Source organism: Barbus barbus (assembly GCF_936440315.1).
Source record: "Barbus barbus genome assembly, chromosome: 29".
Taxonomy (NCBI): Eukaryota; Metazoa; Chordata; class Actinopteri; order Cypriniformes; family Cyprinidae; genus Barbus; species Barbus barbus.
This window is the reverse complement of record NC_136757.1, coordinates 5,796,973-5,813,621: the sequence shown is the minus strand read 5'-3', so window position 1 is coordinate 5,813,621 and position 16,649 is coordinate 5,796,973. Positions and strand designations below refer to the sequence as shown.

Here is a 16,649-nt window from a genome sequence, read left to right as displayed (position 1 = left end):
TGTGAACCAGAGTATGATTATTTTAAAAACATACTAAACATACTATCATGACTCTCTTTACTGCATCATGAATACTCTATATAGGGTATATATATACAGTTAGGTCCATATGACACACTGACACAATTTTCATAATTTCGACTGTATGCCATCAGAACAGAATTAAAAATAAAACAATCAAGATGAAATTGAAGAGCAGATGTTAAGCTTTATTTCCAGGAGTTGAAAAACAAACAAACAGAAAATGCTTAGGAATTACAACCATTTTTATACACAGTCCCCCCATTTTCAGGCGCTCAAATGTAATTGGGCAAATAAATATAATCATAAATAAAATGTTGAGAATCCTTTGCAGGCAATGACTGCCTTAAGTCAGGAACTCATGGATATCACCAGAGACTGGGTTTCCTCCTTTATGATGCTTTGCCAGGCCTTTACTGCAGCTGGCTTCAGTTGTTGTTTGTTTGTGGGTCTTTCTGCCTTTAGTTTTGTCTTTGTTTTGTTTTGCTGCTTCTGTCCTCTGTTACATCATCACTAAACACCAGTAACCCAGTGCCACTGGAAGCCATGCATGCTCATGCAGTCACACTGCTCCACCATGTTTCACAGATGATGTTGTATGCTTTGGATCATGAGCTGTTCCAAGCCGTCTCCATACTTTTTTCTTCCCGTCATTCTGTTACAGGTTGATCTTAATTTCAGCCGTCTAAAGAAGGCTTTTGCAGAAGTGGTCTGGCTTTTGTAGATGTTTTTAGAAGTCTAATCTCGCTCTGACTTTGCCAGTGACACGTCTACCTCCTTGAAAGTGTTCTTCACTTGGCTGGATGTTGTGAAAGGGTTTTTCTTTCTAAAAAGTTTAAAAGTGGTAACGTTTCGGTCAAAGACCTTCGTGCCTGACGTAGGTCTTTGACCGAAACATTGCCACTTTTAAACTTTTTTGAATAAAGGGAGATTAACAGTGTGCAGATGTTTTTTTCTATTATTTGATGATACCCTTTGATCTTGCACCTGGCCAAGACATTTTTGGATGTGCGTACTTTGACCCTTCTTTCAAAGGGTTTTTCTTTACCATGGAGAGGATTCTCTGATCATCCACCACTGGTGTCCTCTGTGGACGTCCAGGCTTTTTTATGTTGCTGAGCTCACCAGTGCATTCTATTTTTCTCAGAATCTACCAAACTGTTGATTTGGCCACTCCTAATGTTTCTGCTGTCTCTCTGATGGATTTGTTTTGTTTTTGAAGCCTTGTCTGTTTAACTTGTATGGAGAGATCCTTTGATTGCATGATGTGGGTTCACAGCAACAGCTTCCAAATGCAAATGGCATTTAATGAAATAATGAAGGAATAGCCCACATCTGTCCATGAAAGCTTTTGAGTCAATTGTCCAATTACTTATGGTTCCTTGAAAAAGAAGGGGGGGGGGGGGGGGGGGGGGGGGGGGGTGTTAAAGTGCTGTAATTCCTTAACCTTTCATCCAATTTTCATGAGTATACCATCAAATTAAAGCTCAGTGTTACAGTACATAACTGTAACTTGAATATGTTTTGGTCAGCAGCTAAAATAGTAAAAACGTGCCTGTGTCCAAATATATATGGACACAGGCACAATATAGAAAATTGCTTGTATAGTATAGTACAGTATAGTATAGTACAGCACTGCAAAAGTCAGAGTTTTGGCATACTTGCCAAAGTGCAGTGCACAACAGATCTACTACATGAGATAGTGTATCCCACAATCTAATGCGCTTGACATGACCTTCCATTTCCAGTGTGATGGATGAACCAGTAATATCAGCCACAATCTCTTTCTTCACTCAGTATTTGATAAGACTGCCAAGTGTGGTAACATTTTTACACAAAATGAGTGCAAAATAACTGGACAGCACTCATTGAATTAAAAATGCAACGTGATGAGGTAACATGTCAACAATGTTGTGTGCTATTTGACATGTTTATTTAGAATAATACCTATTCTGAGTCGCTTACTATTTAAATGAAAATCTGAAACTTAGAAATGTAGAAAGGCAACTAACTGTAATAATAATAATAATATAAAATGAAAAAATCAATGAAAATATAAAAATAAAATCTAATTAAAACAGATGCATTATTATTTAAAATATTCATAAATGCTATAATAGTAACTTTATCAGGATTGTGTCTAAATAATTGCACTGAAATTATTTTTAAAAAATATTCCTTTACACCTTCATAAGATCTTAAGAATGGTTGACAAAAGAATGCTGACAAAGGTATAAAGGTCTGATAAATGATTATCTGAAAACGAACAAAGAGTACAATAGTGAACTCATGCAAGTCAGATTCAGATTTTTCTGCTAATGTACACACAATTTGTGCAAGAGTAAGATGAAAATTTCCTGGCTGTTTTGTTTCAGACTCTCTGTATTTTGTTCTACGTCTCAAGGTCAGTCTATTCAGTTCAAACAAAGGAGCTAAGATCCGCATCCCTTATGTGTCTGCAGCAATGCAATTATGCTTGTATTAGCATGTTGGAGCGTAGCAAGAAATTCCACAAACACCTATTGTGTAAATGCATATTTATGCACATGCATGCATGTCAATACGCTAAACTACAGCCAGGTTTCTCCCAGGCCACCACTGCTCTTTCCTCGTATTAGGTGAGCAGCCGGAGCAGTGTTGATACAAGTGTGCTATAATTATAGACTTAGAGACAGTAACAATACAGTCATGCATAATGTAGCAGGATGCATTTAACCCTTGTGCTGTGCAAAAATGACTGGTCTTTTGAAGATTGCTTGTAAATCTCACAATATGCTATGTCATCACCAAATACCGGATTCAGCCTTTTCTGAACTTGTTTTCTTTCAAACAGCAAGGGTTTTGTATTACGTTTTGGACGTAATCAATGGTAGGCCTCACTGATCTGAGCTTACACTATATGGACAAAAGTATTGAGACACCTGACCATTATACCTACAGGGACTTTAATGGCATCGCATTCTAACTACATAGACATTAATATGGAGTTGGTCCCATCTTTGCTGTTTGAAGGAAATTTAAAGAAAACAAATTGATAAAAAATACATTGAATCCAATATTAATAAGTAATATTGTAGCCAGTGCTTCGTAGATTACTTACAATTTGTAGTTTGTTACTGATTTCGAATTACGTGACAAAAATTGTAGTTAGTAAGGTAATCCATTACACATTTTAGGTAATATAATCAGACTACTTTCTGATTACTTTTAGATTATTTTTGACCTAACTCATTTATGACATTGATTTAAGTAAGATAATCATGTATCGTAGAGAAAGATAATATATTGCATTTGTTATTAAAAACATGAAGTGCGTTAAACATTACGTTGCATCAAGGTTTCACAAACGGGTTGGGTAAATAAAAATTAACGTGTTCATCAGTAGTTGATGCAGTGTTAAAATGTTGAGAAAATATTTCTTAAAATTGAAATAATTCTTGTAAATTATAGCCACCAGAGTAGTCATCGGTCTTTGTGTGAATGTCCACGAAATTGAAAGGCTTTCTGAATGTATTTGACTTTATGAAAAACGTATTGCTTTCATGTGAATAAAATGTAATCAATAAAAAGAAAGTAACTGTAGTCTGATTCTCGAATGTATTTTCAAATGTAATACGATCTAATTGCCTAATTTTTGGAATCTGATTACATAATCCAGATTACATGTAATCATATACTACCCAGGACTGATTATAGCATAATGATAAATTTATAAGCAGTTTTTAAGACATTTTTGACCACATCACAAGTATAATCAGTCAGTAAGCAAAAAACAATTATGATATACAGTATATATATTGAATGAATGAATGAATGAATGAATGATGCATTTATATAGCGCCTTATTGTGTATTGCGGTACACCCAAAGCGCTTTACAATCTTGTGGGGGGTCTCTGCTCAACCACCACCAGTGTGCAGCATCCACTTGGATGATGCGACGGCAGCCACAGCACAACGGCGCCAGTGCGCTCACCACACACCAGCTACAGGTGGAGAGGAGAGAGTGATAGAGCCAATCAAGTGGATGGGGATTATTAGGAGGCCATGATAGACAAGGGCCAGTAGAGGGAATTTGGCCAGGACACCGGGGTTACACCCCTACTCTTTACGAGAAGTGCCATGGGATTTTTAATGACCACAGAGAGTCAGGACCTCGGTTTAACGTCTCATCCGAAAGACAGGTTTATTGTTATATCCTGTTTTAGCAAAGTCTTAGATTTAGTCCAGTCCATTAATATTAGGGACACAATGAGTGTTAAATCCCAGCATTAGCTTTTTGTGATAAACATCTTTCCCCCGTCCACTTGTTCCATACTACAACCCTCTCATCCTGTCTGTTGTTGCAGGTGTGTATGTTCTGGTTCTGCTGAGCTCGGTGTGGTGCTGCTGTCTCCTGCGGCCGGCCAGTCACGCGCCTGTGCTCTTCCACAGAGACACCAACCTGCAGAGACTGCTGGACCTGCGCAGCAACCTCAGCGCCCAGGGCATCGCCTGCCATATGTGCTCGGGTGGGTCTTCTAAACATCGCTGCTTGAGTATATACTCTAGTGGCTCATTGAAAACAATTGCTTGACTCATTTGCACTGCCTTATTTAATTAGCTTACAGATTTTCTGCTTAGGGAAAGATACAGTAGATGAAGACGGTAGGCAATGAGCCGAAACATTTGCTTTTGAGTAGTGCCAATATTTGGGTGTCAGACAACTTTCATCAATAAGCCATTACATATGGGATAATGTCTAGTGTCACCCTGAAGGGATTTATTTTTTTGTTGTTTTGTTCGACTACATCGGTACATTACTCATTATCAGTTACATTGTTTTGTTTGAGCATGAAATGCCACAATTGAATCGGAATCAAGTATCCCAGAGAGAGTGCCATAACAAATATCATAATATAAATGATAATATATTCATAATATATGAATACATACTGTATAAGTGTTTGAGAACAGATTTAAAATCTGGTATTCAAAATATGAAATATAATTAAGCTTATACCTTGATCGACTCATAATATTCTATCATATCTCTCTATATCCTGACAAATAAACGTCACAAATAAAGGCCAAAAATATCAACTATACTTTGCTATACTATATACTATACTATATTACACTTTTCAAACCTATTTGAATGTTCACTACCATTGAAAAGTTTGAGGAAAAAAATTGTTTTTTAAAGAAATTAATACTTTGATTACAAGGAAGCAATACATTTATCAACATTAACGAAAAAGACTTTGAACCTCTTACAAAAATATATTTCAGACAGATGTTTTTCTTTTGAACACTCTTTTCCATCAAAGAATCCTGAAAAATAACGATCACCGTTGTCATAAAAATATTAAGTATTCCTCAAAATTAAACATATTAAAGATAACTGCTTTTATTGATGATAACCTGAAATGTTTCTTGAGTATCAAATGAGCATATTGTACTTTTTAAAGGATCATGAAGTAATCTAAAAGTTTGATTACTTTTAAATGACTGAAGACTGGAGTAATGATGCTGAAAATTCAGCTTTGATTACGAGAATTAATTACCTTTAATAGAATAGCTGTGCTATGATAAATACCACGGTACTAAATGATTACCATAGTTGTATACCTGTCAGTCATGTGTCGTGTGTCTTGTGTTTCCCTCTTGTGTCCTTATTTGGTTTGTTTCCTGTCCTCGTCTAGTGTGATTATTAGTTAATTATGTCCCAGCTGTGTTTGATTATTAGCTGTGATTATCCTGTGTATTTAAGTCCTGTCTGTTCAGTTAGTTTTGGTTTGGTCTACTCGTTACTTTCGGTGTTTCTGTGTGTCTGCCCTGCCTTGTCGGATGTTATTAAAGACCGTTAATTTGAGTTTATCCTCGGCTCGTGTTCCTGTGTGCACCGTGACAATACCATGGCATTTACATAGTACCGTACACCCAAATACTTGTAGTAATATTATTAATACTAATATTAATCTTTATTCTACGTAGTACATGCCTAAAAATTCCACTATGTCTAAATTTAAAACAAAATAATAAATAAAGTGGGGTCTAACTATTATACTAACTATTAACTGACTTTTGCCTCAATCAACTCCTAATTTGCTGATTATTCATAGTTAGTAAGGTATTTGTTAAGTTTAGGTATGGGGTGGATTAAAGCATATGGTCATGCAGAATAAGCCATACTACTAACCAGCCAATATGCTAGTAATATGCATGTTAAAACAACTAGCTGATACTAGTGAGAATTGGTGTTTTCTAAAGTGTTAAAGACTGACGTGTCCCACCTCTCTGTATCTCACAGGTGTTTTTATGGAGCGACCTCATAATCTGCACAGCACTGCTGACTTCACAAGCTCTACCTCAGGGAATCATCCCGCAATTTCCTCAAACCAGACCAAACCAGCATCCAACAACAGCACACAGACGCTCGCAGGTTTGTTTCTCTGCTCTGCTGGGAGGAAAGGGTGGAAAAACACTGACACCTGTTTTATCAAAGCTTGATCAGTCTTTGATGCAGTCCCTGCTGGAAAAACCAGGTCATAGCAGCAGAAGGTTGTCAGGCTTTTAAACTGGTTTAAGAGCACGGTTAATCAGCTCACCAGGCCTCCACCAGTTTAACTGAGGTGCTCTAACCAGCTCTAACCAAGTTGGTCGAGATGGTCGCCCACACAGGGTCTCTACTTCAGGTCCATTTCTATCCCTTCATCACTGAAGACTGTTTTATATATAAATATATATATTCAAATAGAAAACATGTTTAACATATGTTACATTGTAACAGTAGTCCATAATATGACTATTATTATATATACTGTAAATATGTTTTTACTGTATTTTTGATCAAATAAATGCAATAAATTAAGCATAATAGCATATCAAACCACTAAATAATCTTAATTATTCAAAATTTTTGACCGGCAGTGTATATTATTACTATATTTATATACAGTGCTGGGTAGATTACTTACAAATTGTAGTCCGTTACTGATTACAAATTACATTATGGAAATCATAGTTTGTAATGTAATCCATTGGATTACACAAATGTATTCTGACAACCTTTTGATTACTTTTAGATTACTTTTGACTTAAAATATATTCCATTCTTTATCAACATCATGCAGTGTATTAAACATTACATTATGCCAGGGATTCGCAAACTGGAACTACATGGGATTTGTGAGTTGATGAAAAGCAGGATGACTTTCTAAATATAAAAAACCAGTAGAATTTTAGAAAGAAAAAAATTTTTAAGAAAAAAATCTAATTATGAATCATTTACTGCCATTCTGTAAATATGTAATCATGTAATCTATAAAAAATTAACCGTAATCTGATTACGAGTAATATAGTGTAATTAGAAGTACTTAATTGTTGGAATTAATTATGTAATCCAGAGTACATGTAATCATTTACTACCTAGCACTATCAGCAATATCAGTTTTTATATTGTGTCTGGACACAATACAGCTTTCACAGAAAGTATGACAGCTGTGCTACAAAAAGCAGAACAAAATAATAGTAATAGTAATAAAATAACACTGAAATAAAAAGTTGTTGCTATGGAAATTATATATTGTTGATTCCGTTCAGTTCAGTACCAGCACAGTATCCATCAGTTATGAAACTAATTTGATTCAGAGAGCAGCTCTACAGAAGACGAAAGTGTCATTATTTGGCTACTATACTACAGCGTATCTACAGTAATTGTATAACAGCTAATGTCCTGCTAGAAACCATGAAAATCCAGTTTTAATCTGATTTTAGTGTGTATTTAGAAACTTGCTTATTTAGAAAGTCTGCTTAAAAATTACAAAGTGCATTTAAATAAAATTCTGGCAAAATTCCCACAGTTAATTAACCTAATGAACTCAGTGTGCTGTGAAAACATACATTTGGATGTTCTCTAAACTGCAGTGGCTTTTTGACGTTATTTTTGATGTTATTATGCAGTCTCTCCTGCCTACAGTAGCTAACTGAGAATATTTTTCTCTGAATCCACCCCTTACCAGCTGTAAAAAAATGCAGAAAATAAAATTATATATATATATATATATATATATATGATAGGACCCTTTTATGGGCAACATATTCATATAGATCATCACTATTTTATGTGGCGCAGACAGCTCTCACACACACCGCTCTCCTGAGCTCTGCTCCTGTGAAATCACAAAATAAAATGCGAACAAATGCTCCCCATTATTAATATACATTCACTGACATGCTTGCAATGTTTTTTAAATTCCCCTTTAAATCCAAATTAAGGTTTTGTTGCTTTTATTTCATGTCTGTGTGCTAGAGTGCACTTCTAGAGGTTTAGAAAAATATGTTTTATAATTTAATATATTCAAAAATAATCATCCTAATACCTTATACTACCTTACATTTAAAGGGTCAAATTATTTCAGCTGAACAATTTTTCACCAACTTTTGCTTTTAAAAGTTGTAAACATTACTTTTAGACATCTCATTTGCTATAACTTTAAAAGGTTGAGAGTTGGTAATATTTAGAGGTTCAAGCTTGCTGAAACCCTATATTGCACTGTAAAAAATTTCAGATCTCCCAACTCAAAATATTCTAGTGATTTCATCTACATTTTTCCATTGACTCAAACATATTATTTCTCATTGAGCCAATGTTAATAGACTGTTGCCACAATTGATAGCAGAAATTGCAATTGGGCCAATGGAAAAATTTAGATGTAATCAGTCACTAGAAAATTTTGAGTTGGGAGGACTGTAAATTTTTTTCTAGTGTGTAAATGTTAACATTCTGGCCTAAAAGTGAACGGGCAGACCAAACCATAAGGCGTAGAAACCTGAAACTTTGAGGGAAGGTGGTACCCTCCCTGTCTACAACGTCACCAAGGCTCGCTCCGAACAGCCTGACGAAAAGTATGAAATCGCTCATAACTCCGAAAGTGCTTATTGCAGACTCTTATATCACTGAAATCCTTAGGTCAAGACAAAAAAACGCATATGACAAAAACTTTTGGCTACTTTGGATTTTTTTTAAACCTACTTTTGCAGACTAGTCCTAGGGTTTTCGCACGATTGGAGCCAAACCAAAAAAACTATAAAATAAATAAAGTTCACCATTCCAAACGGGCGCCAAAACTTTTGAAAGAGACGTGGACACTTTTTCTAAAACAGCTATAATTTTTCAACGGAATGAGATATTTGCATCAAACTCAATACGCATATTAAGAACTCAATCAGAGGTCACATGAGAAAAATCTGAGTCTTGCCACTGCGTGGCGCTATAATACGTCAAAGCATAACGAAACTGGGTGGGCTTGTTTGACTCACGGCCCTAAAGGTCTATGAGAAATTTAAAATAAATCAGCCACTGGGGGGTGATATTGCAATTTTCAGATGTGTACACAATTGTATATTGTGCAGCTTTTCATACATGCACACATTATTTATATCATATGATAGACCTCTTTCATTCTGAACAACTGCCTCAAAAACCACTGCTGTCAATCAAATCGTTTAAGTATTCAAGATTATTTAAAAAACCTACTTTTGTGAACTAATCCTAGGTTTTTTGCTTAACTTCAAGAAAACCCCTGCAGTACAATTCTCTGGACTCTTTAGGTCAATAATTATCAAATAACTATTGAACTTTTCACTTTGGTTAGCTATAACAGGGTCATCTGTGACCCTGCACCACAAAACCAGTCTTAAGTGTTAATTTTTCGAAATTGAGATTTCTACATCAATGGAAAGATTATTTATTCAGCTTTCTGATGATTTATGGTTTGTTAGGATCGGACAATATTTGTCCGAGATACAACTATTTGAACATCTGGAATCTGAGGGTGCAAAAAATGTCAAAATATTGAGAAAATTGCCTTTAAAATTGTTCTTACCAATGCATATTACTAATCAAAAATGAAGTTTTTATATATTTACGGTAAGAAATTGACTAAACATCTTCATGGAACATGATCTTTACTTAATATCCTAATGATTTTTGGCATAAAAGAAAAAACGATAATTTTGACCCATACAATGTATTTTTGGCTATTGCTACAAATATACCCCAGCGACTTAAGACTGCTTTTGTGCTCCAGGGTCACATTTAGAAAATGGGTGTGGGCAAATATACCCAAAAACATATCATTCTTGATTAAAAACTCTGAACTTCACGAAATTAGCTGAGCACATGCAGCATATGATTCTAATGAAGCAATCCAAATTGTATGGATATCTGACCATAGGTGGCGCTATAACATCTATAAATATTTTAAACAATATTTCTATTGTAAATGTAATTGCCAAAAATGCTTGTTTTAATCATTGATTTAGGTGGTAACGGGCTTGCTAAATAATAATTCATGTCTTTTTTGCCTTAAAGTTTTTGAACCCCGGTAATCGCTGCTTGCAGCTATATTTATGCATGTTTTTGAAAGAAGATTTATGTTCACCAAAGGTGCATTTATTTGATTAAAAATATATAATACAGTAATATTGTGAAATAGTATTACAGTTTACAATAATGATTATATATATATATATATGTAGCTATATGTACAGTATGTATATTGGGATTCTTTAGTGAACAGGAAGTTTGTTTGAAATAGAAATTATTTGTAATATTATAAATGTCTGTACTGTCACTTTTGATCGTATTAATATACCCTTGCTGAATAAAAGTAGTCATTACTTTCTTTCATGAATAAATAAATGCATACATAAATAATAAAGACCCCAATCTTTTGAATGGTATCTGATGTCTGCTGCCTTGATCTAGTAAAGCACTGTTTCTTTGAATTTCTGCAGGTGGTCTCCTTACTGTCTATGTGTTTAAACTGGAGCTGGGCTCTGCTGTTCCTCTATATCGTTATTCACTAAGTGCCAGTGTACCTGCACCCTGGCAGGCATCATCGTCTACACACGGGGATGTGCCCTTCTTTCAGGTCTGTTTGGCCACACATTCACTCTAACACACACACAAACACCAAGATTGTGTGCAATATACTGAAATGAACTGAGAATGCCTTTAAATTCTCGTTATGCTATGAGATGAAATTGAATTAAGGAGGCAAATATGAAATTGTATTTTGGATTTAAGGGAGCAGAATTAAAATGTAATAAGATTCAAAGAAATTCATATTACTGTATGCACTCTAAAAAATGGTGCTATATAGCACTAAAAGGTGTTCTTTGACTCGTAATAATAGGGGAACCACTATTGGTGCTGTATAGCACCAAATCTTCAGCGGTTCTTCGCTGATTCTTTGGCATGACTGAGGGGCTATATGGCACCACTGCCATACAAAGAACCTGTTAAGCCCCTTTAAAGGTTCTTTACGAGCCAAAGAACCACTGTTGGTGCTGTTTTGCACCATTTTTGTTGAAGAAATACAATGCAGTATAGCACCTCTTATGGTTCCACATATCACCATTTGTCAAAGGTGCTGTATAGCTCCTTTAAAGATATGGTGCTATATAGCACCAAAAGTTGTTCCCCTATGATTACGAGCCAAGAACCACTTTTAGTGCTATATATTTTTTTTTTGTTCATTTTCACTATAAATTTACACTTCAAACTGCACCAGTGTTGTTTTCATTTTATTTTTATGTTTTAGTAATTTTATGTCCTGTCTTTTTTTTTTTTTTTTACACATTTACTTTAAGCTTTAATTGATTTTATTTCGGTTTTAGTTTAAATAATTGTAGTACTTCAACTTATTTCCTTTCAGGTGGTTGCAACATTTTCTATTTTTTAAGTTTTTTATATTTTTATTTATATATTTTTATGTCAGGTTTATTTCGATTAATGAAAATTATTTTTAATATTTTTAGTTTTACTTATCAAAAACACTGCATCTTACACACAACATAAGGACCGATGTTAAAACTAAACTATTATAAATATCCAATATTGTAAGCACCTGTTTAAATGAACCTATTTAATTTTTATCATATTTAATTATACCTTTCTTTTTATTGAACACACAGGAAACACAATTAATTTCCCAAAATGCTCTAATTTACGTAATTCCACAGATTCAAACACAGATTCAAATTTTGATATTGTTATTATTTTTTATTTAAGTTTACATTTACATTTATTTAAATTTACATTTTAATTTGAAAACAAATGTGGTGAACATTTGTGGGACTACAGCAAAAACAAAACCTGTTTTATGGCTTAATTAAATATTTTGACAGGATTGAAATATGTCAATACTAAAATATATTTTACAGGCAAATAAGTGGTGAAATGAATAATGACGGTGTTAATATTTTTTCTAGTGTTGAACTAAATTCAACTCTAAATTCAAATTCAATTCCTCTTCCTGTCATTCCAGTTCAACATCCTGTGAGCCATGGTCAGTTCAATTCAGATTCACACTCATGAATTGTTTTTGCCTGACCCAGACAAACACACGCACACAGTTGAATGTTCTCCATTAAGCAAAGAAAAGAAACAATGGCGAGCACAAACAGTCTTGTCGAGAGACAGCTGTGATAAGCCATTTTCTTGAAAACATAATTGTGACTAGCAAATGTGTTTTTCACATCGCTTAAATACCTTCAGTACACAGACAAAAGCCATTACCACCTGTCTGCTAATGCCTGAGTGAAAAAACAAAGCTTTCCATGCACACAATCTATAGGGAGCTCTCAGAATTCATTGTCCTCGGAGGAGTTTGCGCAGCGTAATGTTGTATCACCTCAGCGCGCGTCAATTGCCCTTACAGCCCTTTCCATCTGAGCTTGACAAACACTGATGGATGTGTTGTCATGGTAACAGGCCTACAGCAGTCCCCATAGCAACTTCAGCACGCGGATGAGCGTGTGCGTGTCTCACGCGTATCACCCCCGGCCGCGCTGGATGCTGACTCTGCGCTCGTGTGACGCCAGCCGGCGTTGGAGATCAGAGTTTGACTTCTACGTGGCGTCGGTGGAGCAGCAGCACAGCAGGCAAGTGTGAAAAGCATGTGATGAAATCATTTTTTATTGCTCCTCCATCGTGCAACATTTAACCATGTGTGACTCAGTGCCCCATTTCAGCATATCAAAGTGTCTGGAAGTGAGCTGGGATGATAGGAATCTGGTCTATATTTTGGGCAGGAAGCTGTATTTCGCCCAACACACGATCAGCCCGTACCCCAGTCGTGTGTGTGAGGGGCCGCCGGGGTGTGTGTTCAGCTCTGGACCGGATGGACCCACTCAGGGCAGCTTCTACGCACCTCTACCTGCAGGTACAGGCGCGGGTTTTATTGTATTTGAAGTTGTGCATTTAATTTAAAGGGACAGTTCACCCAAAAATTACAATTCTGAAGTCACCCTCATGTTGTTCTAAACCTGTATGTGTTTCTTGAACAGAACAGAAAATATATTTTGAAGAATGTTGGTAACCAAACATTTGCTGGTAGTCATTCACTTTTTTTTTTTTTTTTTGTTAACAACTGTTTATTGAGTTTTATTTTGTGGAACAGTAGTACAAAACAAAAAGCAGCTGTACAAATTTAAAACCCACCCCAACCCATCCCACCCCTTGGTAGACTCAAAAAATAAATAAAATAAAATAAATAATAATAATAAACACATTAATTAATATTAATAGATAAACAAATAACAATAAAATAATTTTTACAAAGATTTTAGAAAAGAACATTAAAACATTAAAAGCTGAATGCCGTGAATTAACGTTTTTCCCGTTAGATCCATGTATACGAGAAGTAGAGAGTTCCATTGAGATAATGTCCAACAAACACACAGTCCAGGTTCATCTGTCCATTGTGTGAGGAGGATTCCAACGGTTGACCAGCAATTGTTTTGCTGCTGTGAGAGCAGCTAACAGTAAAGATCTTTGTTGAACGGACAAGGTGAAGTCCCAAAAGTCATTCATGAAAAAATGGCGCGGAGTCAAATATATCTCAGTACCCAACAAATATGATAGGTCCAGTGACAGCTGAGTCCAAAAAGGTGAGAGAGGGGGGTTTTTTTTGCAAAAAAAATGCAAAAACGTGCCTAAAACTCCTTGGGAACAGAGATTACACTTAGGAGAAGACGACCGATTCATATAAAACGTTTCATTGGAGTCAAGTAAACCCTATGCAGCAATTTCCAATGAATCATTTGGTGATTAGGGTTTTTAGAAGACAATTTAAACATACCCCATACCTGATCGGAAAATAAAACATGCACATCCTCATTAAGATCCTTAGCCCAAAGAGTTGTAATAGATAAAGGTTTGTATGAATGCTCAAGAAGAAAGAGATAGATGACTGAAGCAGAGGAGGGAGATTCCTCAGAAGGATGGATTATTTTGCGCAAAGGCTGAACAGACAGTTGAGAGTTCCAAGGCACCCCATATGACCTAATGCGCAAATACATAAAGGAGGTGCCTGGCAGATTATATTGAGTTTTAAGACTCTGGAAGGATTTTAAACCACTATCATCATAGATATCTCCCAGTGTTGAAATGGAGTACTGCCTGACAAAAGGTTATTATTGTGGAAAATAGGCGAATGCCTATGCCATTTTGTAACTAGTTGTGAAAGTCTTTCAACATCCCTCCATGTGGAGAGGAGTTGGGTTACAATGGGACCAAACCAAGATTTACACTGCCTAAGCGGAACTCCTGAAAAAACAAGATGCTTCAATTTATACGGATAAACGATAGATTCCTCGATTGCTCTCCAAGACACAGAAGCGTCAGGATCAAACCAAACTGCTAAAGGGCGGAGGGAAAAGGCTTGAGCATACAGTCTAAAATTAGGGAAATAAAGACCTCCATGTAATCTACATCGTTGTAAGGTAGTCAGTTTAATACGAGGACGTTTCCCATCCCATATATACCGTGAAACACATGCATCTAGTTTATTCCAGTAGCCAACCGGTGGAGCGAGAGGAATCATGGAAGAAAAGAAATCAATACGTGTCAGGATTGTGGACTGTTTTGTGTGTGTTTTGCTCCCCGTGTGACCCAGTTTCCCCATGTTAATTGTTAATTTGATCCCAGGTGTGTCTCCTTAGGTCCCTCGTTATCCTGTGTTTATAAGCCCCAGTCCTTTCAGTTAGTTTTGTCGGTCGTTGAATTGTCATCCCTGTCCGTGATGTGTTTCCTGTGCCTCCCATGCTCCTAGTTGGATTAAAGATTCTCGTGTTTGTGAATTCCTCGTCTCCTGGTCTCCGTGTCTTCGTGCTCCCGGGCAGAGATGTAACAGAACGACCGACCTCATACCGAAGACGAGTTCACCGCTCAGGATGCTTGAGCTTGTGCCCGTCGTTTGCGGGGGTTCACGCCGCCGTTCGCGGCTCGCCCCTGCCCGTTCTGCGTGGGCTGTTGGGCTGCCTGTCGCGGCTTACCCAGGCCACCCGTTTTGGGGAGAACGGGTCGCCATTCGCCGCTCGCCCTTACCCACCGCCCAAAAGAAATTCGTCCCGCCTGAGACGGCGATGAATGTTCCGCCCGCGGCGAGGAGGATTCCGCCGCAAGGGGCGATGAACGTTGCGCCGTCCGCGCTGAAGAGGATCCCGCCGCCTATAACGGTTCACCCCGAACCACCGAGGAAGGAAAGACAGGTGCCGGTAGGGATTTTGATTGAGTTTGAGGGCATGTCAGTCCCTCCAGTGCCTGCTCCTCGCCAGTGCCATCCAGTGCCAGCTCCTCGCCAGTGCCATCCAGTGCCTGCTCCTCGTCTGTGCCCTCCTATCCCTGCACCTCGCAAGAGGGTCCCGTCCAGCCCTCCTGAGTTCCCGCTGGTTCCGCCCAGCCGTCCTGAAGTCCCGCTGGTTCCGCCCAGCCGTCCTGAAGTCCCGCTGGTTCCGCCCAGCCGTCCTGAAGTCCCGCTGGTTCCGCCCAGCCGTCCTGAAGTCCCGCTGGCTCCGCCCAGCCGTCCTGAAGTCCCGCTGGTTCCGCCCAGCCCTCCTGAGTTCCCGCTGGTTCCGTCCAGGCCTCCTGAGTTCCCGCTGGTCCCGCCCAGCTCTCCTGAGTTCCCGCTGGTCCCGCCCAGCTCTCCTGCGTCTCCACTGGTCCCGTCCAGCTCAGCTCTTCCCGAGCGCCCCCAAGTGTCCGCGCTTCCAGAGCGCCCTCCAGTGCCGGCTCCACGCACGTGCCCTCCAGTGCCGGCTCCACGCACGTGCCCTCCAGTGCCGGCTCCACGCACGTGCCCTCCAGTGCCTGCTCCTCGAAGATCCCCACCCTCCCACCCACTCCTGCCTCCTCCACCGCTGTCGTCTGGCAGCCCCCCCGCTCGCCCTCAGCCCTCTATCGGTACGGTGCGAGCCCCGTGGGTCTGCCATCCTCCAGCGTTGCCGGGGCTGGAGTATCCCTTACCTCCGCCTCCAGCCTCCGAGGCCCGGACTCTGCCTCGGTCCGTAGACCCAGTGGCTCCACCTCGGCTCCTAGCTCCCTCGCCTCCACCGTCACTCCTCGATCCACCAGCTCCACCGGGCTCCCTCGTCCCTCCGGCTCCGCCTTGGTCGGGCGTCGACCCGCCATCGCCTCTGGACTCCTCTCCTCTGGCTGCGCCTCGTCGCTCCGTCCCACCGGCTCCGTTGGGCTCCTTCCTCCCTCCAGCTCCACCTTGGTCCTCAGTCGCTCCGGCTCCGCCGCGGATCTCCGGGTCTCCGCCTCCACCTCGGTCACCAGAGCCCTCGGCTCCACCCT

The 16,649-nt window shown here is 38.6% G+C and overlaps 1 protein-coding gene across 1 annotated transcript in view; it reads left to right on the top strand.

Moving 5' to 3' along the window:
- The window catches only part of LOC306849166 (protein dispatched homolog 3-like), a gene marked incomplete at both ends in the record, with an annotated part of 48,645 nt that overhangs the window by 21,105 nt on the left and 10,891 nt on the right, over positions 1-16,649 (top strand). The window contains 5 exons of the mRNA XM_079384019.1: positions 4,369-4,530; positions 6,312-6,443; positions 10,802-10,938; positions 12,783-12,956; positions 13,107-13,233. Of these exons, the coding sequence (XP_079240145.1) occupies positions 4,369-4,530; positions 6,312-6,443; positions 10,802-10,938; positions 12,783-12,956; positions 13,107-13,233 (732 nt within the window). The remainder of the gene's footprint in view (positions 1-4,368; positions 4,531-6,311; positions 6,444-10,801; positions 10,939-12,782; positions 12,957-13,106; positions 13,234-16,649) is intronic.